This window comes from Ictalurus furcatus, chromosome 19 (assembly GCF_023375685.1).
Source record: "Ictalurus furcatus strain D&B chromosome 19, Billie_1.0, whole genome shotgun sequence".
NCBI classification, from domain to species: domain Eukaryota; kingdom Metazoa; phylum Chordata; class Actinopteri; order Siluriformes; family Ictaluridae; genus Ictalurus; species Ictalurus furcatus.
In genome coordinates, this window is record NC_071273.1 from 4,556,617 (window position 1) to 4,581,307 (window position 24,691).

Consider the following 24,691-nt stretch of genomic DNA (forward strand, 5'->3'; position numbering starts at 1 on the left):
CTAAGATACTGCAGTGGTAACATGCAGGCTTGCTATACCAGCAACCAGGGTCAAGCCTCAGCTCAACTGGCTGTTTTTTAAATGAGTATTTTTTTTTCCCCCACTGGCCCATGCCAATTAGAAAGATTCAGGGTAAGGACTATTAGCAAGTTATTATCATTCATTCGTATAATTCCAACAATTATCATGTTTTCACTATTTAGCTATTTAGCTCACTATTTACTTTTTTCACTATTTAGCTGTCTTTTTATTTTAGGGATCCAATAAATTGCAAATATAAAGTTATTTAGTACAGCTTCCGACCATCAAATCAAAACAGACTTGTGATTAGATGTCATAATGTTTATTTATTCAGAAACAAAATTAACTAAATACAAAAACACAGTGCTTTCAGTTGATGGACACTCCATTTACATTTTTTGATGAGCTGCAGAGACATTCAAGACAACTATATACATTTTTAAATTTAATATATAACATTTTATAATGGCTCTTATTGAGTAACTGATCATTTATTACTGACCTATTTCACTGTCCCACCAGTTACAATAGTGACCAAGAATTTTTTAAGTTAGTGAAAGTACCACAAAATTTTTAAAACCTTTTTAAAATCTTTTTTAGAAAAGGAATTCCGTTTGTTTCATTGGGCAAGCTAGGGAGTAAAATGCATATGCTCACTTACTGTAGCTTGAATAGCTTTGGATTCACATGCAACTGTACTGGGCGATTAATAAGCAATTATCATCTTTAAGTAATCTTATCTTTTGGCTCATGAAATTGAAGGGGAAGAGCAGAAGCATAAAACTTGGAGAGTCATAAATTCTATCCAGGTCAAGTTATTTGTACGTAGTTGCAGTCTACGACACAGCAATGGAGGCAAAAACAGTTTACTGAAAGAGAAGCACTGCTTTGAGGTGATAGTACTTGGTGGAAGGGATGATCCACGCATCAATAAGTAACTGGCGAAAAAGTTGCAGGATTCATCCTCTTCAAAAACACAAAGAATTTCTTTGTTGCTGAACCCAATCTTACTGAAGCCCTAAGTGGCCATCCATTATTTTTTTCTTTGCCTTTATTCTTCCCGCAAAACTTGTTTTGCTTGAAATGAGAACATTTGTGATAGGCTTACATTTATTTATTATTAGGCTGCATATTTATTTTACCTCATTTTAATGTGTCTGCATTGAAAATGTGCAATAAATATTGTTGAAATGTAGTACTTTGTTTATGAGCTATACATATACAAGAATGACATATGCCCCCAAATCATAGTGCATGTTAGATCTTTTAATGGTTTGGACCTTTAGGGGGAGAAAATGTTTGACACTGGACCTCTTTGAATTCTAATTGTGTACCCCTTGTATAGAGAGAAGGACATTTCTCTGAGCTGTACCAGTTCCCCTTCCAGCACTGTCCATAATATGGTATAAATTCTGGGTATAAAAACAATATCTTAAGGAAATATGGACCAATCTTTTTTGAGACGTGTTGCTGCCATCAAATTCAAACTTACCTTATTTTTTCACTTAAAATTGTACATTTCCTCAGTTTAACATCTGATATGTTTTCTACATTCTATTGTGAATTAATTAAGGATTTATGAGATTTGCATTCTGTTTTTGTTGACATTTTACACAACTTTTATATGTTGATGCTGACAGTTGTATCTTCCTCATATTTTATGTTTACTTGGAAACCCCCACAGATGCCTTTTCTTTCAGCACAGGGAATGTTTGAAATTATGGCCCTGTGCCATGCATGGGGTTTATTCATGTGAAAAATCACGTTGGTGATGGAGCCATCCTTATGGATGTCTGCAAATAGAGTCTCTGGATTTTCTGTCAGTTTCTTGTTTCTGTATACTTTTCATGCAGTTTCATTTGAAATATCTTTTGTGTAGTTCAGTGGAATGGCCTTCACACTTTGGATTTGTGTGGGACTAGGGTTATGGCCCATTTGCAATTGTGCTTGTGGTTGGGTGTGGATAATTCCTGCTATTGTTTTGGCCAAGACATTTTCACACATTCCATTTCACACCTCCAACATGTAGGTCAGGTAGAGCTGAACCCTCATAGAGCAACTGCTCAGTGGGGATAAAGACGCGAAGATGGAAAGTTAAAGTAATAATAATAATAATAATAATTACTTGAGTGTAATAAGTGTAATAAGTATTAGAGTATACGATGAGAAGATGACTCAAGTAGAAAGTTACTAGTTACTTTTGGATCTGATTAAAATCACGGGAAAATCCTGAATTTCAGACTACATGGAGAACTCTGCATATGTGTGTGTGTGTGTGTGTGTGCGTGTGTGCGCGTGTGCGCGCGCTCCGACATGCTCACTTCTACCCCTCTCCAGGACGCTAAAAAACATGATGATGATGGTTGTTGTGTCAGATCACTGCAGGGTCTTGAGTAAGGGTATAAGTATGGCCAGTTAACTATTAAAAGTATTTTTTTTTCAAAAAGTTACTAAAGTAAATGTAATGAAGTAAATGTAGTGCGTTACTACCCACCTCAGTGTCTGTGATAATCAGGATATGTAAATCACCTTGTGAATATTCTCTTACTGTAACACATTTGATAAATGTTGCCACATGTTTAAATGAATACATAAAATGTTTGAATGTTAGGTTTAATTTTGATCGAGTCACACAGTACAGCACAATATAGCTCAATTCAATCATGTGGACCCGATGTAGGAATTTGAATTAAGTAAATTCAATGAGATATTTTTTCAGTGTGTGGATTTCTGTGTTCACTTTAAACCAGTTTTTAAATAACTTTTCATCTGAGAACAGAAGTTTTCATTGGAAAGAAAGGAGAAGATGGAACTCATTCAACTTTCTACAGTGAAAATAACTGCTCATTTAAAAAGCATTAAACTAAGCTAAGATTCAAACCCCGACCACTGGCATACTAAACCTGCATGTTACCACTGCACTACCCAAGTACACATACCAAGCACACATTAATGTAGTTAGCTATACTACGTTACATTACCACGTTCACTCTTGCAGTGAGAAACTTGTCTAAACTAGGTTTATCGTAAGTGTTCACAAGAAACATATATTTTTATGTAAACCATACGTAATATTGTTTCTTAATTCTAAATGACCACACATTCCATTTTTCAGGCTTAACAACATTTAATGTGCTCTGCTGCTTGTTATATAAGCGGAACAAAGGAAAAGAAGTCAGAAAAGGAAAAGAGGAACAGAAGAAAAGAAGACAACACAAGGAAATCTTTAACTTACAGTTATCTTTAACTTGCTAAGTCTGCTGGGGCTAGTCAGTCAAACTGTCTGCACTATTCAAAATACTGACACATTGTTTGAAATGAAGCAGATAGCAGTACAAACCTAAAACACAAAAAGAAAACCCAGACACTGTTCAAAGACTGCACTCTAATTAATGGGAAAAACACCACAACTAATACATTCTTTCACACTGAACACACCGATGCCACTGTCACTCAGCTACAGTGGGGGAAATAAGTATTCAACAGGTCAATATTTTTTTCAGTAAATATATTTCCAGGAAATTTTCACCAGACATCAGTATTAATTCAAGAAATTGGGAAATATAAAGAATTCACAACAATAAAGTCCATAAATAATGTGTAATAAAGTGGAATGACACAGGAAAAAAGTATTGAACACTAAGAAAAAGCAGTTCTCCAAGGGAAGGACCCAGCTGAAATCTGTAAGTAAGTATACCTCCTATCTGTGCAAATTAATATCAGCTGGGTTAGTAAATTGATGGTCTTATAAAGAGGATTTTCGTTACCAAGGTGTCAAACAAGAAACATCTCATGATGGTTAAAAGCAAAGAGCGCTCCCAAGACCTTTGCAACCTTATTGTTGCAAAACATATTGATGGAATCGGATTCAGACGTATTTTAAAATTTCTGAATCCTCCAGTAAGCACCATTGGGGCCATTATCCGCAAGTGGAACAACATCACTCTATCATCAACCGGTCACACACAGAAACTCCTCGCAAGATTTCTGACCAGGGAGTCAGAAGAATATTCAGAAGAGTAGCCCAAGCAAAGGACCACTCGGAAAGAGCTCCATAAACACTTGGAGGCAGCAGGTACCATCATCACAGAGACAACAATAGGCAATGCACTCCATTGCTCATGCTCACCCCACAAAACTCCGTAATTAAAGAAAAGGCATGTCGAAGCTCGTTTAAAGTTTGCTACAACTCATTTGGTCGAACCTATGAAATACTGAGAGAGTGTAGTCTGATCAGACAAGAGCAAAATTGAACTTTTTGGCAGTCATACTACACACCATGATGGGAGAATAAATGGCACTGCACATCACCCTAAAAACACTATACCAACAGTGAAGTTTGGAGGTGGAAGCATCATGGTGTGGGGCTGTTTTTCATTGCATGGTACTGGTAGACTTCATATAATTGAAGAACGATGAATGGAGCCCTTTAACAGGAGATGCTTGAAAAGAATCTGCTGCCATCCACCAGGATGATGAAGATTAGACATGGGTGGACCTTCCAGCAGGACAACGATCCAAACCATACAGCAAAGGAAACTCTCAATTGGTGTCAGAGAATAAATTCAAGGTGCTAGAATAGCCCAGTCAATCACCTGACTTGAATCCATTGAACAAGATTTAAAGACAATATGTTGAGAAGAATGGGCCAAAATCACACCTGTATACTGCGGCTGATTAATTTCTTCATACAGGAAGCATCTTGAAGCTGTCATTACAAACAAAGGTTTTCTCCACTAAGTATTAAATAAATTTCAGTTACAGGTAGCGTGTTCAATACTTTTTCCTGTGTCATTCCTCTTTATTATACATAACTTCATTTATGAAGTTTAATGTTTGGATTTCTTCATATTTTCGGATTTCATGAGTTAATTCTTATTGGAAATAAGAAAATGTTGACGCATTCAATACTTATTTCCCCCACTGTATCTATACTCAATTTAAAGATGTGACTAAACATCTGTAAGGGACGGCAAATTCCCGTTTTTGTATATTGTAAAAACAAAACAAACAAACAAAAAAAACTCAGGACACAACTTCCTAACAGTTAACCTGTACCAGACAGTACTGTAATGATACAACACTTTTTGTAGAGGTTTCCCCCTCTCTCAGAAACCTGTGTCACAGTGATCCCCTGACCCCCTTCTGCACCACTACAAACCACACCGAGAGAGAAACAGAGACATGTGAAAAAGCCTAGTACAACCCTCCAGAGATCACACCTCCACACCACTATAACCAAAAACAAAACTGCAAAAAATCTTCTCTTGTTCCTCCTGTTTAAAATCATGTCCATTTCACTGATGCTTTTAAACCTTGCAGCTCACACACAGTAAATTTAGTTTGTGTTCCAGGTGCAGTTTGTGTGATTAATTACAATGTTTAAGTAAATTTCACAATAATTTCAGACACACTGCAGTTGCATCAAGTCACGTTTTGTGCTGCAGCTTCTCACATACGTACATCTGACCCTCTGTGACAAATATTCAGTGTGCAGTGAAAAACAATCTTCCTCCTCAGGACATTGATGATGAACCTAAAACTTCTGCATCAGTCTCACTTAGAGAATGTGTCTTACTGAGGAGCAGGTCATGTGACTATCAGAGAGTTGATCTTACCACAGTATCTCCAGGTTACAGAGAGGATCCTCCAGTACAGCAGAGAGACTCTTCACTCCTGAGTCTCCTACATTATTAGAGGTCAGATCCAGTTGTCTCAGATGTGAGGGGTTTGATTTCAGAGCTGAAGTCAGAGCAGCACAGCCTTCATCTGAGACACCACAACCACGCAACCTGTAGAGAGACACAATGACACATTCTTCATCAACAGATTTTATCTTGGTTTACTTGCTATGATGATGATGATGTGTCTCTTCCATGTTAGACTTTCTGCCCTCTCTTGACCAATCACAAGGTATAATTAACACTGACCAAAAACATTACAACTGTTCAGTGGCTCCCTTAAAAAAACCTGCAGGATTTTCATTTTTCTGCAGGATGTTCGCTGCTATCCTGGAATTATGAAATCCTGCAGGACACACTGACAAACTGTGCAGGATTTTCCTATAGGGTTTAGGATGGAGCAGTACAATAGAAACATGCAGGAATTTCCAGCACACTCGCTGCACAAGAGAAAACTCCCTCAGGACTTAATCATTCCTGAAGGAATGCTGCACACCTCCTGCAGAAATAAAAAAATTCCCAAGTACTTAATCTATCCTACAGGATGACTTCTTATTTCCAGTAAATGAAAAAAATCTGCAGGTTATGTAGTCAACAAAATTAATTTGAAAAAGCAGTAGATCTGCTCTTCTCCGGGAACCCATCACCTTATAGTGGTGGAGAGGTTTGTGTGTCCCTATGAAACCTGAGGGCTGTGTTTGTCTGGAGCCTTGTGCTTCTGGTAGGGCCTCCCAAGGCAAAGTGGTCTCAGGGGAGGGGCCAGACTAAGAATTGTTCAAATAAACCCTCATGAAGAAAGCAAAGAGAGGAGGAGTTACCCTGCCCGGAGGAAGCGCGGGGCCCCTGGTGGCTGAGTTTGCCACGGAGCCCAGCCGGGCAAAGCCCGAAAAAGCAAACGTGGCACCCGCCTCTCCACCGTGGGGGTCGGGTGCGCTGCTACACGGGTGGCAGTGAAGGTCAGGGGCCTCGACGGACCAGACTCGGGCAGCAGAGGCTGGCTCTGGGGACATGGAACGTCACCTCTCTATGGGGGAAGGAACTGGAACTTGTGCTGGAGGTGGAGAGCTACCAGTTAGATCTGGTGGGGCTTACCTCTACGTATTGTCTCGGTTCTGGAACCGTACACCTGGATAGGGGATGGACTCTATTCTACTCTGGAGTTGACCAGGGTGTGAGGTGCCGGGCGGGTGTGGGGATACTCAAGTCCCCGGTTGAGCGCCGTTACATTGGAGTTTACCCCGGAGGACGAGAGGGTCGCCTTCTTACGCCTACTGGTTGAGGCGGGGGAAATCTGACTGTTGTCTGTGCATATGCACCGAACGCCAGTTCAGAGTACTCGGCCTTCTTGGAGACCCTGAACGGAGTCCTGTATAGGGCACCAGTAGAAGACTCCATAGTTCTGCTGGGAGACTTCAACACGCACGTGGGCAATGATGGAGATACCTGGAGAGGCGTGATTGGGAGGAACGGCCTCCCTGATCTAAACCCGAGTGGGCGTTTGTTGCTGGACTTCTGTGCTAGTCATGGACTGTCTATAACGAATACCATGTTCGAACATAAGAGCCTTCTCATAAGTGTACGTGGTACCAGAGCACCCCATGCCGAAGATCGATGATCGATTTTGTAATCGTATCATCTGATCTGAAGCCGCATGTTCTGGACACTCAGGTGAAGAGAGGGGCAGAGCTGTTAATTGATTACTATTTGGTGGTGAGTTGGGTCAAGGGGTGGGGAAGACTCTGGACAGACCTGGAAAACCCAAACGGGTAGTGCGGGTGAACTGGGAACGCCTGGAGGAGGCCCCTGTCTGTGAGATCTTCAACTCACACCTCCGGCGGAGTTTTTTTGGCACCCCTGTGGAGGTTGGGGGCATTGAGCCTGAGTGGGCTATGTTCAAAGCCTCCATTGCCGAAGCTGCAGCGGAGAGCTATGGTCTCAAGGTCTTAGGTGCCTCAAGGGGCGAGAACCCTAGAACATCGTTGTGGACACTGGTGATCAGGGAAGCCGTCCGACTGAAGAAGGAGGCCTTCCGGGATGTGTTATCCCAGAGGACTCTGGAAGCAGTTGCAAGATACCGACAGGCCCAAAGGGCTGCAGTCTCTGCCGTGAAAGGGGCAAAGCAGTGGGTGTGGGAGAAGTTCGTAGAGGAGATGGAGAAGGACTTTCGGTCGGCACCAAGGTGTTTCTGGAAAACCATCTGCCAAATCAGGAAGGGGAAACAGGGGACCATCCAAGCTGTGTACAGTAAGGATGGGATGCTGTTGACCTCAACTGAGGAGGTAACTGCACGGTGGAAGGAACACTTTGAGGAACTCCTGAATCTGACTAACATGCCCTCCATGGTAGAGGAAGAGGTGGGGGCTGATGGGGGATCATCGTCAATTTCCCTGGTGGAAGTCACTGAGATAGTCAAACAACTACACGGTGGCAAAGCCCCAGGGATTGATGAGATCCGTCCAGAAATGCTGAAAGCTCTGGGTGTGGAGTGGATGTCTTGGGTGACATGCCTCTTTAACACTGCGTGGAAGTCGGGGACAGTGCCCAAGGAGTGGCAGACCGGGGTGGTGGTTCCCCTGTTCAAAAAGGGAGACCAGAGGGTGTGTGCCATATATAGGAGTATCACACTTCTAAGCCTCCCTGGTAAAGTCTACTCCAAGGTGCTGGAATGGAGGGTTCGGCCAATAGTCGAACCTCGGATTGAAGAGGAACAATGCGGATTCCGTCCTGGTCGTGGAACAACGGACCAGCTCTTTACTCTCGCAAGGATCTTGGAGGGGGTCTGGGAGTATGCCTATCCGGTCTACATGTGTTTTGTGGATCTGGAGAAGGCATATGACCAGGTCCCCAGGGGTTTACTATGGGAGGTGCTGAGGGAGTATGGGGTGAGGAGTTACCTTCTTAGGGCTATCCAATCACTGTACGCCCAAATCAAGAGTAGTGTCCAGATTCTCGGAAAAAGTTGGACTCGTTCCAGGTGGGTGTCGGTCTCCGCCAGGGCCGCGCTTTGTCACCAATCCTGTTTGTGATATTCATGGACAGGATATCGAGGTGTAGTCATGGTGGGAGGGGTTGCGGTTTGATGGACTGATGAGCTCATCACTGCTTTTTGCAGATGATGTGGTCTTGATGGCATCACCGGTCTGGGACCTTCAGCACTCACTGGATCGGTTCGCAGCTGAGTGTGAAGCGGCTGGGATGAGGATTAGCACCTCTAAATCTGAGGCCATGGTTCTCAGCAGGAAACTGATTGAGTGCCTACTCCGGGTAAGGAATGAGTACTTAACCCAAGTGAAGGAGTTCAAGTATGTCGGGGTCTTGTTCACGAGTGAGTGGATATTGGAGCGGGAGATTGGCCGGAGAACTGGAGCAGCCGGAGCGGTATTGCAATCGCTTTACCGCACTGTTGTGACAAAAAGAGAGCTGAGCCGGAAGGCAAAGCTCTCGATCTACCGGGCAATTTTCGTTCCTACCCTCAGTTATGGTCATGAAGGCTGGGTAGTGACTGAAAGAACTAGATCGCGTGTCAGGAGGCTTCTCCCTTAGAGATAGGGTGAGAAGCTCGGCTATCCAAGAGGAACTCAGAGTAGAGCCGCTGCTCCTTTGCATTGAAAGGAGCCAGTTGAGGTGGTTCGGGCACCTGGTAAGGATGCCCGCTGGGCGCCTCCCTAGGGAGGTGTTCCAGGCACGTCCAGATGGGAGGAGACCTTCGGGGAAGACCCAGGACCCAGAAAATAGCAAAAAAAGCTTTTTCGGCTGCCGAACATTCGGTGCATCCCTAAAAATAACTCATTTGTGAAAATACTTTTCTATTGTTGTGAAGTTATTTCCCCTGTATGTTCCTGCAGGATACAAACACTCGCAATGTCCGGCAGTATTTCACATCCTATCCTGCACAATAGTCCTGAGGACATCATTCCTGTAGGATATAATTCCAGCATATCGTTTTTTCCTTCATAGAATTCCTCAAGGTATTTCTACAGGAAAATGAGCTGAGAATCCTGTAGGATATCTGCATAATATTCCTGCAGGATCCCTGTAAAGTTTTTGTAAGGGTGAGCCCAGAAACTGAACAGAGGGTGGGCCCGAGTAAAACAGGGTGGGCACAGGTTTGAAAATAAAACTCAAAACCCAGCAGTCGCTCAAAGGAACTTACATGACTGCAAAAAGTGGCCAATGTGCTGAAAGTCTTTTACTCAAGAGGTTTGTTCATTTGCCACGTGTTTATGTAGCGGACACACACACACACACACACACACACACACACACACACACACACAGATCTAACAGCAAATCACAAAATGAAAGTGGTTGTAGAAAATAGGCTGATGAAATGAGAGATGTTTGTACTACCTGTGTTTTACAGGACCATCTCACATTAAAGACAACTAGAAATTAATTTCAATGAAACACCAGCTACAACGATCCAAAATGCTACAGCAGCCTATGTGAAATTAAATCAAACATCTTGGGCAGCTTACCTCAGTGTCTCCACTTTAGAGTGAGGATTCTCCAGTACAGCACAGAGACTCTTCACTCCTGAGTCTCCTAGTTCATTCCCAGTCAGATCCAGTGTTTTCACAGTCAGATGCAGTTCTCTCAGATTGGAGGTTTCTGAGCTGAGCGCTGAGACCAGAGCTGACCAACTTCTCACTCCAAGTGAATCACACCTGATACTGAAGGAAATAAAATAATATTTTATTTTTACTAACACCAGTGCAAATTATCAAACAAGTCCTCAAAGCTTTCACTGAACCTTCTCATTTTCATAAATGCTAAAAGTAAAAACAACAGTTAGATAATATGCTTAAAGGGAAAATCCAGCCAACATCTAAATTTTAACCATCAATACATCTGCTGTAAACATCACCAGGGCCGTTTCTTCCTATACGCTAGGTACTAAATTAGGCAAATACACAAAAAGAAAAAAGAAGAAACACACCCAAAACTAGTAATAAAATGACTATTAATGAATTAGTTTGTGTAAACTTGTCCCCTTTCTTGCTTCCACTTGTTGATGTAATTAAAATGGATAAAGTTAAAAGATAACTACAGTTAACTAGCTAGTATCTAGAGTAGGGTTTACACTCATCCTGTATAATATGGGATTGTCCTGTATTGAAAAATATAATTATTGAGTTAATACAGGATGTGATTTGTCCCGTATTCTCATACACATCGTTTCATACATACACTAAGTCTCCACAGTGGTGAGAAACATAATAGTGAATAAAATGAAACCAATTTCACAAGAAATAGCAGGAAGAGAATGTACATGTGCAGTGTGAGCTTGCATGTCAACATCATTGTTGCCCTGGTTACGGAAACTCAGTCACACGGTTCTTAGAAAATGTCTTCAACACAAATTCCCAGTGAAACACAAGAGTCTGTGGAGGTACAGGTGTGAGACGGGATACAGTCCTGTCCTTTTTTTTTTAGATATCTGATTGAATGACAAGAGCTTTCCTCAATACAATAAACTGAAAAAAAAATCACCATAAAAGAAAGGCTCTTAGTCTAACTAGTAACAGGGGCACTCTCAATGCTGAGTTAGTAATCAGGTGAACGTGGTCTGGGAAGTGGGTCATGTGACTGATCATGTGGTGGAGTTTGTAGTCTGTTGTGCTGCTGGGAAATGGAGTTCAGTGCAGGTGTTTGGTTGTTGTGTTGAATTCTGGGAGTTGTTATGGAAGCAGGTGACAATCATTTTCAGGTGCTATTAGGAAATATTTTGGGGTACTGTCAGTGTTAGCACCAAGCTACCAGCTGCCACTGTAGGGCACTTGAGCAAGACCCTTAACCCTCTCTGCTCCAGGGGCTCTGTATCATGGCTGACCCTGCGCTCTGACCCTAACTTCCTAACAAGCTGGGATATGTGAAGAAAATTATTTCACTGTGCTTTAATGTATACAGTATGTGACAAATAAAGGCTTTTTCTTATAAGTGATGCAGGAACATTTTAAAGCTAAATTCAGCTTGACTATATTTCCCCCAGTCATTTCTCACTATGTTAGCCAATGTTTCTTGAAAAAATAACAGAAGCAGAAATTTTAGTTTAAAAGTGCATTGTAATTTATTATTGGATTTATTTTATATTATTTTATTTGTTATTTATATGTAAAATTTAGTTGTTGACCAGTTGTTCTTGAAGTTGTGGAAAATACTTATTTACCTTTAGAATCAGAATCAGCCCTGAACATTGCTACTCGTGTCTTACAGCAATGACGCAGCAACTCTGTACTGATATTTCCTGATTGAATTCTCAAGATCCCCCCCTCATGATTATGTATATTGGACATGGATGCAAAATTTGTAAAACTACACCAGTTATGGTGTATAATTGCATTGGAGGGGAATGGGGGGGGGCAGTGCTCACTAGATGATGACATATACAGGGAAGTGAAATATTTTGCTGCCTACTGCTAATAATCAGTCACTTAACTTTGTAAGTAAATTATTGTGATGGAGCGAATGGATCACTCAAGAGACAGAAATGACTCAATAGATAAGGATTTTTTGATTTAGTGTTACACAGTGACCTCCATTCTTATATGTTTGAGCCAGAATATACAGAAGAAGAACAGCACCAGAGAGAAGAACAGGAGGCAGAGAGAAACTGTAGATCTTTCACAATTACACTGAGCCATACAACTGAAGTTAACAATAACAACACAAACAGCTGCCATAATGTTAGCTAGCAGCGTTACATGATTATTTACCTTTGCGTTAGTGACGTTACTAGCCATCTTACTAGTAGTTACATGGGTAAGTCAAATAGGGTTAGCCTACTTGCTAAAAGATATTAACAAGTTCTCCTATTTCAGTTAATTTCCTTTTGTTCTGGACATGGAGCTTCTCTGCTCTCTGTTTTTTACTAAATACAGACAGGATCTCTCTTTTCTTTATCATTTTCTCCAGTGGAAGACCCAAAAACTCACTTTCAAATCTCTTTTATAATCCTCTGATTTGAAGTGCTGCTGCACAGGTGTAAATATATAAAATATTGGTTGATTACAGTAGGGATTCCCAATGGTTTAATTACGTATTGGTGTACTGCACTCTGTGTATTGTAGTGTTCGGGTGAAAAAAGGAAAATGACACCAAAACATGAATTCTGCTCAAATATATAGCGTAAGTGATACAGTCCTGTACAACAGAATACTGCTGTGGCAGTGGGGGCGTGGTCAAGCATCAGCTGTGAACGGAAAGAAGGCGGGGTAACCGGCAGGTAACACGTGATTATTCTCACCTGTGCCTCGCTACCAATCGGCTACTTATGTGTGTTTCTCTGTAATTTTGTATTACAGCAATAAACATGGTTTTATATACCATGTGTCTGTGTAATTGCACTTCATATATAACATAAATTTTCTGGAAACACATGAAGAAAATATCTTCAAACTTGAAAGATAAAATAAAAGATTGTAGATGTGAGGGTGATATTGCTAAGGTTTATGTAAATAAAAACACTTTCACTGGATTTCCAAATATCCAACATTACTGTGGTAATAATAAATCATAATTTTAAGAAACTTTTAATTTTTTCATAACTTCAAGAATTCAGTGTTTTTTTCTCTCAAATGAAATCATCTTGCTTCCACACATTTAATACCTGCTCTTCAGCCTTTGTCATTTGTTTTATTTTTTTATTCTCTAATTTATCCATTTGCATTAATTCCACACAGTATCACCTTAAATTCAAAACATCCCAAGGTAGATATTTGTCAAATTCTCTTCAGTTTCTCTCGTTCTAACTCTGTAACAGTAAAACAGTTATATTCAGCTTTACTTACGTTGCTTTTCTGGATGCTGCAATCACAGGCATCACCTTCAGAAGAACAGTTTCTGTTATCTTATGTGTACTGAAATATTTATTCAGGTCAAATTCTTCCAGCTCCTGTGCTGATGTCAATAACACAAACACCAGAGCAGACCACTGTGAAGAAGAGAGTTCACTTTGTTTTCCAGATTTCAGGTAGTGTTGGATTTCCTCCACTAGAGAATTATCACCCAGTTCATTCAGACAGTGGAACAGATTGATGGATTTCTCTGTAGGAAGATCTTCACTGATCTTCTTCTTAATGTACTGAACTGTTTCCTCTTTGCTCTGGGAGCTACTTCCTGTCTGTGTTACTAAGGCATGTAAGAGTTTCTGATTGGACTTCAGTGAGAGACCCAGAAGAAATCGAAGGAAAAGATCCAGATGTCCCGTCTGACTTTCTAAAGCCTGATCTACAGCACTATAGTGTACATCTGAGATTGTCATTTTTTCCATCCACCATTTAGAGACCTGATTCTGATTAAGAACTTTTCTCTTTTCCATCATGAATGTCAGGTGCACATACAGAGCTGCGAGGTGCTCCTGAATGCTCAGATGAACAAAGCAGTACACTTTACTCTGGTGAAGCCCAAACTCCTCTCTGAAGATCTGCGTACACACACCTGAGTACACTGCTGCTTCTCTCACATCTATGCCACACTCTCTCAGGTCTTCCTCATAGAAGATCAGATTCCCTTTCTTCAACTGCTGAAAAGCCAGTTGTCCCAGTTTAAGAAGTATTTCATCACTCTCCTGCTTCTTTGAGTACTTTACTCTTATGATGTTTGTCTGAATGATGAGGAAGTGTGTGTACATTTGAGTCAGAGTCTTGGGGATCTCTCCACTCTCTGCTTCACCCAACATTCTCTCTAGAACAGTGGCTGAAATCCAGCAGAAGACTGGGATGTGGCACATGATGTAGAGACTTCTTAATGACTTCAGGTGTGTGATGATGTTATTGGCCAGGCTCTGATCACTGATTCTCTTCCTGAAGTACTCCTCCTTCTGTGGGTCATTGAACCCTCGTACCTCTGTGACTCGATGGACACATTCAGAGGGGATTTGATCAGCTGCTGCTGGTCGAGAGGTGATCCAGATGAGAGCAGAGGGAAGCAGATTCCCCTTGATCAGGTTTATCAGCAGCACATGCACTGATGCTGATTCAGTTACATCACACACTCTCACTGTGTTCTGGAAATCTAGAGGAAAACGACACTCGTCCAATCCATCAAAAATGAACAGAACCTTTTCCAAACTGGACATTTCTGTTTCTTTTGTTCCCTTAAAACAGACATGAAGGAGCTCCATCAGACTCAGTTTCTGGTCCTTCATCAGATTCAGCTCTCTGAAAGGAAGTGGAAATATGAGGTGGATGTCCTGATTTGCTTTCCCTTCAGCCCAGTCCAGAATGAACTTCTGCACAGAGACTGTTTTTCCGATGCCAGCGACTCCCTTTGTCACCACAGTTCTGATGGGTTTGTCTTGTTCAGATAAGGGCTTAAAGATGTCGTTGCATTTGATTGGTGTGTCCTCTGTTGTTGTTCTCCTGGATGCTGCCTTGATCTGTCTCACCTCATGTTCTTTATTGACTTCTCCACTGTCTCCCTCTGTGATGTAGAGCTCTGTGTAGATCTCATTCAGGAGTGTTTGGTTTCCCAGGTTTATTATCACTCCATTCAAACACTGAAACTTCTTCATCAGGTTTAATTTGAATTTTTTCTGGAATTCATTCACAGCAACAGATTCTGGGTCGTGCCTGTGAGATGGTGAAGTAGAAAGATGAGGTGAGATATGGGGTCCAACTACTATGTATGCTCTAATCATTCTGTAGTTAATAACATTTAACGTTTACAATACCAGCACGTCAGTGTCACAGTCATGTTGTTCTGATCTTACCGTGTATCTGTGATGATGTTCTTTTCTATTCTGTCTCCTGCTCTCTGTAGAACACTGAACAAAAACTGTAGCTGTTAAAGAAGATAACTTCCATCACTTACACACTGTAGTCTAAACCTTTACTTTAATTTTGCTAAAATAATTATTTTTGAGCGCATTAACATTCAGAAAACACAGTGCTAATCTGGCCCTGTTTTAATTCTAGGTATTCTAGGTTATTTCCTGTATGGCTGTTAATTATGTAACAAATCAATTTGAATGAACATGTAATGTGTTCTAAACAGAGACAAATACATGCAATGCAATTTTGCAAGAAATTTTGCCAGAAAGGACCACAGGTATAAAATCTCTAACTATAGCCAGGATAATATTACAGCCTGGATGTGCATCACACATGGGGAAATTTATGTTAGCCACTCCATATAGTGGGATGATTTAGAAGGGGAATGTGGGAAAAGTGGGGGAATGGGGTGTAGTCTCACTAGATAATGGTATATTCAGGGGACTGGGATAACTAGCTGTGATGGTGTGATTGTGATGGATTTAGGGTTGCCACATTCTATTAGGAATAAATAGGGGACCTGATTAGGTCTAGTTTACATTTATTCATTTAGCAAATGCTTTAATCCAAAGTGACTTACAAATGAGGAAGTACAAGCAAAGTTATATAACCTAATACGGTGGTTCTCAACACGGAGATCTGAAGGGGGGCGCAAATTGTTTTCAAGAAAAAAAAAAAAAAAAAAAAAAAACACATACAGGGCATAATTTGGGTACTCTTTGTATTTTATTGCTTTTCAAATAGAATGTTCCCTCTGCATTTTCTTTTTGCTGGGGAGAGGCGGAGCTTAGCCTGCCTTTTATCTAGCTTCCAGTGCAGACCAGTGTTGCCAACTTAGCGACTTTTCAGACCCCTTAGCGACTTGCCTAACGACAAATCTAGCAACTTTTTGGACAAACCTTAGCGACTTTCCAAATATCACCAGTACTTTCCTGCAAGCGTGAGGTCTTGCTTTCCCTCTGCACTCACACCTCTCTCTGCATCTGTTCTGTTCAGTGAGTGCATAAGAGCCACAGCAGCACATCCTGTTGATCGTACGTCAGCTGACATAGACATGAATGTATAAAGAAGCAAGCGCACGTGTCCCACTGATTGATTTTGTCATGGATAACGATACGTGCCCTTCGTCCAAATTTACATTTAGTTACAAAATGTTGAGAACCTCTGACCTAATATAATAGTTAGACTGATGTTGGCTAGACAGTGCCCCTGTTATTAGTTAAATTGAGGCCCTGTTCACACTAGTGCATTTCCAGTTTAAAATGCATAACTTTTGCTATGGTTATGCCTGTCATCTACACTACTCCAGCGTTTTCGACCCTTGAAAACGGAGACTTCTGGAAATGCCAAAGACTCCGCTTTAGTTTGAAAACTCCGGGCTTGCGTTTCAGTGTAAACAGATCAAAACGAAGACTTTTGGAAAACGAAGGCGTGGCTGCCCACATTCAACATGTGTATTCGGTCGTGTAGTATGGACGGAGATTGTTTCTGAAACATAGCGGAAACGCCAGTGTGGACGAGGATCGTTTTCATTTTAAAATGCTGTTTTAAGATGGAAACGCACTAGTGTAAACAGGGCCTCATGCCCTGATTATTTTATGACTAGTTAAATGATAAGATAATGATATTCAAAAAAACACTCAACATTCAGTCAGACATGCAACATCACACCATAACCTCCTCAGTGTCCGTCTGAAGTTAAGGGAACTGAGTGATCCCATTCTGTCTTCTATTCGAATCTTTAGCCGCTCGGACATGATCATCACCTGCCGCGTGCTCCAGGGTAAACTGTACAGTTTGTGTTGTATTCATTGTCTGGGACAGGACTGTATCCTATCTCACATTCACAGCTGTATCTCAACAGCCTCTTGCATTGCATAGCCAAACTTGTGTAGGAAGACGTTTTTCAGAACCACAGACACCATAGCTGGGACAATGATGACATTGACGTGCAATCTCGCATAGAGATGCACCGATGTATCAGCTGATAATCAGTATCAGCCGATAAAGGCTATTTTTCCCGCTATCGGCTGTAAGCCGATAGTTTAAAAACATCCGATGATCAGGGCTGATTATATCCTGTCAATCAAAAGAGGGCGGGAAAACATATCGATTTTGTGTTGTGTGTAAAGATGATGTCTCTTGTGTGGAATGATGACAAAACTGCAGTTTGTAATGTCTTTAAGCTCTGCACTGCTAAAATTGTACACCAGACGCTGCAGCAGTGAAGCGGCGTTGAGTCTAATGCCCCCCCATCACTCGTGCGCTACTCATGCTGAATCAAAGCACCAGTACACCATTGAAAGAGTTTCAAGTGCTTGCTAACAGACATTAATTAGTTCTACGAGCCCAGTTTGGCTACTTTTGCTCTGAACATGGAGCTTCTCTGCTCTCTGTTTTGTACTACATACAGACAGAACCACTGCTTACTTTAACAGCTTCTTTAGCAGAAGACCCAGAAACTCTAGAGGAAGCTACTTGGTTGACCATAAATATCTACTGAGAAGATCAATTTAACTACTTAGGTATCGGAGTGACATTAGCTAAAATGTTATCCACATATTATTATAGATTCTTACAGATTTGTTGTTTGTGAGCACTTTATTTTTGTTATGATTTAAACATGTGGGATGTTGTTACATTGAAAGCTGAGGTGCTGTGCAGCAGATGCTATAAATCCTTTTGTAAGCTGAACAAAGTTAGATAGATAAATGTCAATTAAAGGAAACTCCTCAGTAAGAACATGATTGATGTAGAGCTACACAGGTTTGTTAAAACAATTTAAATTAGACACGTTAGTTAACTTGCAAGCTAAGCCTGTTAAATTCTTAGCACAAATTTTGTTTTATAGTTAGCTGCTTAGCTGAGATGCTGCAAAGATGGAGCAACTCTGACCAGAATTATTCCTTCAAACTGCCTGTAAAATCAACCATCTTCGGCTGAAGATTGGTTGATCACAGTAGGGATTCCTAATGGTTTAATTACATATTGGTGTATTGCAAAATCATGAGTTCTGTTAAAATGCAGACAGTAAGTGATACAGTTTGTACAACAGAATACTACATAACATGATAATATATTCAGTTCTAGTTTTATGCTGGAACTGTGACATTAGCAGTGACATTAACAGTGAGGAGACGTTACCTGTGTAGATCTGAGGGGCCTTCAGCTTTAAATTTCAAAGGTGGCTCCATAGACTGATCACTCTTCATGGAGATACAGCTGGGTGCTGGTGATTCGGACCTTTCTCCCTTGAGTTTACTGTATAACATTGTAGACAGTCCTTTAGTGATTTATATACACTCTTCATGGTTTTTAACTAATTTATTAATTTTCATGAGGATTTACTTTTACTTACAGTGAACAGAATCTAACATTTTTATGTGGTGACTGTTAGATTTTATTAACAGTAAAATGTTGGTTAAGTTAGTCCTTTCATATGTACTCTATAAATATTTTAAATATGATTTTTTAATGGTTAAAATACATGGAATGGCTAAGTTACCGTTTTTTTAGTTTATTGAGGGCCTCCATCTTTGGATATTAGTAAAGTTTGCACAAACACACACACACACACACAGAGAGTCCTGAAAAGTCTGATCTCTTCTGCTGTTATTGATCACACTCCTAGAAAACACAAAACATATGTACAGTTAAACTTTTTTCCATTTTTAATACTGGTGAGCCTAAACATTTTTGACAGATGCATTAAAATCACAAGCTCCCCATTCATATGAACTGTCTGGTTATATTATGGTGGTACATACACACACACATACACACACACATACACACACACACATACACACACACATACACACACATCTGAACACTCAGAACCAAACCAAAACTTCTCTAGAGATAAGAGATAATCCACAAGAGTAATCCAGAAAACAGGCCAGGGTATATAACACATAATACCCACCACAGAAAGTTGATGCTCTGAATTTAAATGCATGTTAACATTGGGAAGACTTTGCAAAGACTATTTGAGAAAACAAATGAGTGTAAAGATACGTTCTGGTACAAACGGGGGGAGGGGGCGGGGGGGGTCTCCACATAGTTACATTAATGTTTTGAATACTAATCAAGTTTATGGATACAGCCCATATTTTCTAAAGGAAACAAAGTCATGCACATGTTCACTAAAACAAAAACAGTTAGAATGATTTCTGTAAGACCATCTCAGCTATTTTTGAGCATTTATGATTGACATAGAAGCCTTTGAATATAGGATTACTCCGGAGAAGAGATACAATCAAACAAAGAGGTTTAAAGTCGTCAAACCTTAAACCGGAGCTTGTTTTGCTTCAAACTGTAACGTCGGGCTGTGCAGTGAGACTGTAATACTGATCTGGTCCACTTGGTGGCGCTGTGAGACAGAGAAGAAAGTGGTGCAAAGGGGAAAAACTGAGCTTTGTACAGCCTTTGTGTGTTTACGACTAGCCTTGCACTACAATACTGCTTTTAACAATCACTTGCCAACTTGCCAACTTTCCCATCGCCATTTTCAATTAGAAGACTCCTTCCACATTTGTGAAATCACAATCTATTCACTACACAGTACACCATTTTTATATGCATATTTATCTACTCATACCATGTGATCACAGGGTTTTACATTCATTCTTCAGATACCTGTCCGTGATCACAGGGTTTTACATTCATTCTTCAGATACCTGTCCGTGATCACAGGGTTTTACATTCATTCTTCAGATACCTGTCCGTGATCACAGGGTTTTACATTCATTCTTCAGATACCTGTCCGTGATCACATGGGTGTCGTTTGAAAAATATTGTTATGAAATACTTGTTTCACTTAAATAAGCTCTTACTCACTTTACATCACTTCTATCATGTGTCCTCTCATGCAAGACTAAAAATCTGCAGTGGAACCTTAATTCTTTTTAACCTCAGTATCATTTCCACTTCTGTTGCTCAATTAAAAAAAAAAACAAACTCATAATTATCCACATTTTCATACTCAACTACTCAATTTACACAGAAAGAGCAAAGCTGACAGTTTGAAGAAACAGTTAATTTAGCATTTACAGGATTGTTTGTTTGTTTGTTTTTCAGTTAGTTTTTAGACATAAAAAATAGTTACCGTTTGTTTTGTCCTTCATTTTACATCGCTGATCCTCGGAATGCGCGCGCAAACGCAGAAACGCCCACTTTACGTCACAGTACTGAAACACCTGGAATTTAGTGAATGTCGTTTCTCTTTTGACTTTTCTTTCGTCTTCTACCTGATTCGCTGACTGGTGTCGACTCGATCAATGACTGCGTCACTGCCGCGCTGCTGTTGCACCAATCAGCGCTCTGGATTTCCAAAAGAAGGCGGGACTTCCGGTATAAAAGCACCATGTAGGAAGTGGATTACTCGACGTCAGATCTAGACTAGAACAGGCTGAGACTGGACAGAGAGTCACATTAAGAGAGAGCTGTGTTGTGTGTAAGGTTTATTGTACTCTCAGACGTTTGAGCTGCACTTTGTGATTCTGTAAGTTAGTGTAGTGTTTTTCACTTTGATATCTACACTGTTTGTCTATTGTTAGCTTTTTTGGTGTCACCCTCCGAGGCTCTGCACACTGGGCTAGAGGAGGGTGTTTTATTTTCTTTTTCCCCCACAATGAAAACACAGGGATTTGGTGCTGTGTGTAAAGATGTCTCTTGTGTTGAATGATGACAAAACTGCAGTTTGTAAACGCCGTAATCTCTGCAAAAATAGATTTGTAGATTAGTATATTTCCTAACAGGGAGGGGGTTGGGGGTTCCGTTTTCAGAATTCAGTTAATATGAATTAATAACATTAAATAACTTAAGAAATCTTACTTTAATCTTCAGAATTTACTGTGAAACAGTACAGAATTTACTGTGAAACAACTTGTTGAAATGGAGAGAATAAAGTTTTTATTTGCATTTCTTTCAGAATTGTGTAATTATTATTCATTTAAAACAAGGTATAAAAGGCAGAATTATCGGTATTGGCCGATATCACTCTGAATAATCGGTTATTGGTATCGGCTGAGAAATTTTATATCTGTGTATCTCTACTAAATACACTGCTGTCCTATTGTATGATGAGTTTAGGTATTCTTCACTAAATCTTTGTATGTAGCATATTATTTTTCTATTCACACTTTTCTTTTTGTTTAGTTCTTGCCTATTACCTTGGTTGTCCTGTGGAAAGGCCCCCCTCTTAATCCTGTTGAATTATACACGTGTACAAAGAAGAAAAATAGTAACCTTACTACCTTGGTCTCATTTTATGTCCTTCCTTTCAACCAATCATCATACAACCTCTGCATGTTATTCCTCTTTACCCTTCATCAAAAAGGGGCATGTAGTATGTGGTGTGGGTGTGTGTGTGTATGTATAGATGTATATGTATGTATGTATGTATATGTGCATATATATATATTTTTTAACACTGCTTATTATTGCCCCAGACAGGATAAGACCATGACTCTCACCTTCTACAGAAAACAAACCAACAAATGTGGCAAAATAAACATCCTATACACATAGTTGGACTTTATTCTAGATAGGGCCCAACAGTGGCAGCTTGGTGGTGCTGGGGTTTGAACTCACAACCTTCTGAGCAGTAACGCAACACTTTAACCACTGAGCTGCAAAATGAGGTTTTACATTACATGTTGTATTCACTTGAGAGATTTTTTTTTCCCCACCCAAAAGAAACTACTGTACACGATAAAACATTTCCATTCATTCAGTACTAGTCACTGAATATATCTTTCTTAAAATACTCTTGTGCATCTAAGCTGTGTGTTTGAATGTAGAAATTGCATACTGATCAGGATAAGTGATATAAGTGAGTGATAATGAGTCTTTATTGATCACATATACACATGCACATGTGGGGTATTTTCTTCACATACCCCAACATGTCAGGAAGCTGGGGTCAGAACACAGGGTCATAATGATACAGCACCCCTGGAGCAGAGAGGATTAAGGACCTTGCTCAAGGGTCCAACTGTGGCAGCTTGGCAGTGCTGGGGCTTGAACCCCTGACCTTCCGATCAGTATGATACATCCATGATACAACACCAATGATGCATGATCCATGATGATCCATGATACAGCACCACTGGAGCTGAGAGGGTTAAGGACCTTGCTCAAGGGTCCAACAGTGAAAAAGCTTGGCAGTGCTGGGGCTTGAATGCCTGATCTTCCAATCAGTAACCCAGAGCCTTAACCACTAAGCCAAACTTATCCTAACTTACTCTAAGCCAGCAGCCCCTGCTGAAGCTCCTGTGGTGCCATATAGAGTTGTTAGGAAACTCAGGTTGTGAACCAGCTGTTGTTACATATTTGTGGGAGGGTTTCTAGCGTTGTTGCGTTGTCATCAGGCAAAGCCGAGGCTGTCTCCTGGGTGTTGCTGTAGCAGACAAAGGTAGAATTTTGAGACATCTTGTATATGTGTCCACTGTAACACCTTCCACCCGTTTGAATCATCATGGTATGAGGGCGGTCTTAAGAGACGGTCTCCGAAGTTGGTAATAGGGTGCTCAGGGTTAAACATCAGCGTCTTTACAACATCATTTTCATGAAGAAATTTTGATAAACTAACACATTGGTGTTGTTTTTTTCTTGGAGCAAAAGTTAACGCTTTTCATCAGATTCTCGTATAGTGGTAATACAGGCCGGACTTCGAGGGATATTAGGAGTTCTCGGAGCAGCCATTGTAACAGATACTTGCAGAGTTTCTTCTGTGTTTTAACTACAATCTCTTAAACCAATATTTAAAAGCCATTAACAACGCATATGCTAAACTCATTAACATAAACAAAAGGCGGTAGGATTACACCCCAACCATGGTCGTAAATTAAGTGTACCTACAGAACTGTCAGTCAGGGGGACACAAAGGGTCATAAATTAGGTGCACATACAGAACAGTCTGCTAGAGTCATAAATTTACGCAATCTACAGAAACTGTCTGCCAGGAGAAACACATGTGGATGCGCGGAATGTATAGAGAAAGAGCTGAATTGTTTTGTTTTTTTTACTTCATTCCTGCTTTATCCAGCGATTGCAAGACATCTCGCGAAAAAAAAATTGTCTTCTAGTTTAAACAATACGAGGGATTCTTTTAGTCAACACTTTAACATTTTACCTCCTAAGGGTTATGTTTAGAAGACCTGTAATATGCGCAAATCTTTTAAACATCACTTTTAAACATTTTTACCTCCTAAGAGTTATGTTTAGAAAAGTATGTAATACACGCTATTCTTTTAAACAGCTTTTTTCTAACGTTTTACCTCCTAAAGGGATATGTTTAGAAGGTATGTAGAAACATTTTTTTCTTTTGGCCATATCGACGGTTTATCTGTTTTTAGGGGTTTTGTTTCAGTAAAATTTTTATTCATAGTCATTCCGTTCTCCCAAAAACGTAATCAGCAATGGTTTTCATTTATTTCACAAACAAAACATTCTGCTCATATATGTTCACATTCAACCATCATGCTTTTTTCTAACAATGTAGTTACACAAAACGAAATCCCCCATACAGTAACACATGTATACCCAATATTAACCATTTGATACTCTTTTTCTTACATCAGACATATTTCACCTAAACCATCCTTAAGCTTCAAAATAAAACAATACCACAAAAAGTAATTTCAGAAAACAAACATTCTCTTACACCACATAAAGGTATACATTTGTGTGTGATTAATACTGGGAGAAACATGTTTCACAACAGTCTCATTAACATAAACACATTTGTTGGGGGAAATCCCACACAATACACAAAACACACACCCCCAGGGAAGGAAGGACACAACCCAGACATACAGGTGCCAGAATGACCCACTGACACAGTGGATAGGGTTACCCCCCACCCCTGGTCATAAATTGGGTGTACCTACAGAACTGTCGGTCAGGGGAGCACAAAGGTTCATAAATCATCAAACTACTTTGATTGACAGTTTGACAGAAAGTGTATGATATAACTACAATGGGTGTGTGTGTTGCATTAATGCAAGTTTTGAGTCAGTGTAATTTAGCTTTCTGCTTTGGGGATTTTAACTCAATATTGTAGATTCTATGAACTTGAAAAATTAAAAAGTTCTCTCAACTAGGGAAGTGGTAGCTCAGTAGTTAAGACGTTGGACTTCTGATCGGAAGTTTTGTGAGTCTAAAGCCCAGCTACTAAGATGCCACTGTTGGGTCCTTCAGCAAGGCCCTTAA

The 24,691-nt window shown here is 40.3% G+C and overlaps 2 protein-coding genes across 2 annotated transcripts in view; both read right to left on the reverse strand.

The window, feature by feature from the left end:
* The window catches only part of LOC128623007 (NACHT, LRR and PYD domains-containing protein 3-like), a 38,760-nt gene extending 18,143 nt beyond the window's left edge, over positions 1-20,617 (reverse strand). The window contains exons 1-8 of the mRNA XM_053649841.1: positions 20,583-20,617; positions 19,763-19,847; positions 18,981-19,102; positions 18,620-18,736; positions 15,415-15,468; positions 13,493-15,274; positions 10,181-10,375; positions 5,640-5,813 (exon numbers count right to left, since the gene is read on the reverse strand). Of these exons, the coding sequence (XP_053505816.1) occupies positions 5,640-5,813; positions 10,181-10,375; positions 13,493-15,274; positions 15,415-15,468; positions 18,620-18,736; positions 18,981-19,009 (2,351 nt within the window). The 5' untranslated portion in view covers positions 19,010-19,102; positions 19,763-19,847; positions 20,583-20,617. The remainder of the gene's footprint in view (positions 1-5,639; positions 5,814-10,180; positions 10,376-13,492; positions 15,275-15,414; positions 15,469-18,619; positions 18,737-18,980; positions 19,103-19,762; positions 19,848-20,582) is intronic.
* LOC128623000 (NACHT, LRR and PYD domains-containing protein 12-like) overlaps positions 1-24,691 on the reverse strand; it is a 140,970-nt gene that overhangs the window by 41,033 nt on the left and 75,246 nt on the right. The window lies entirely within an intron of this gene.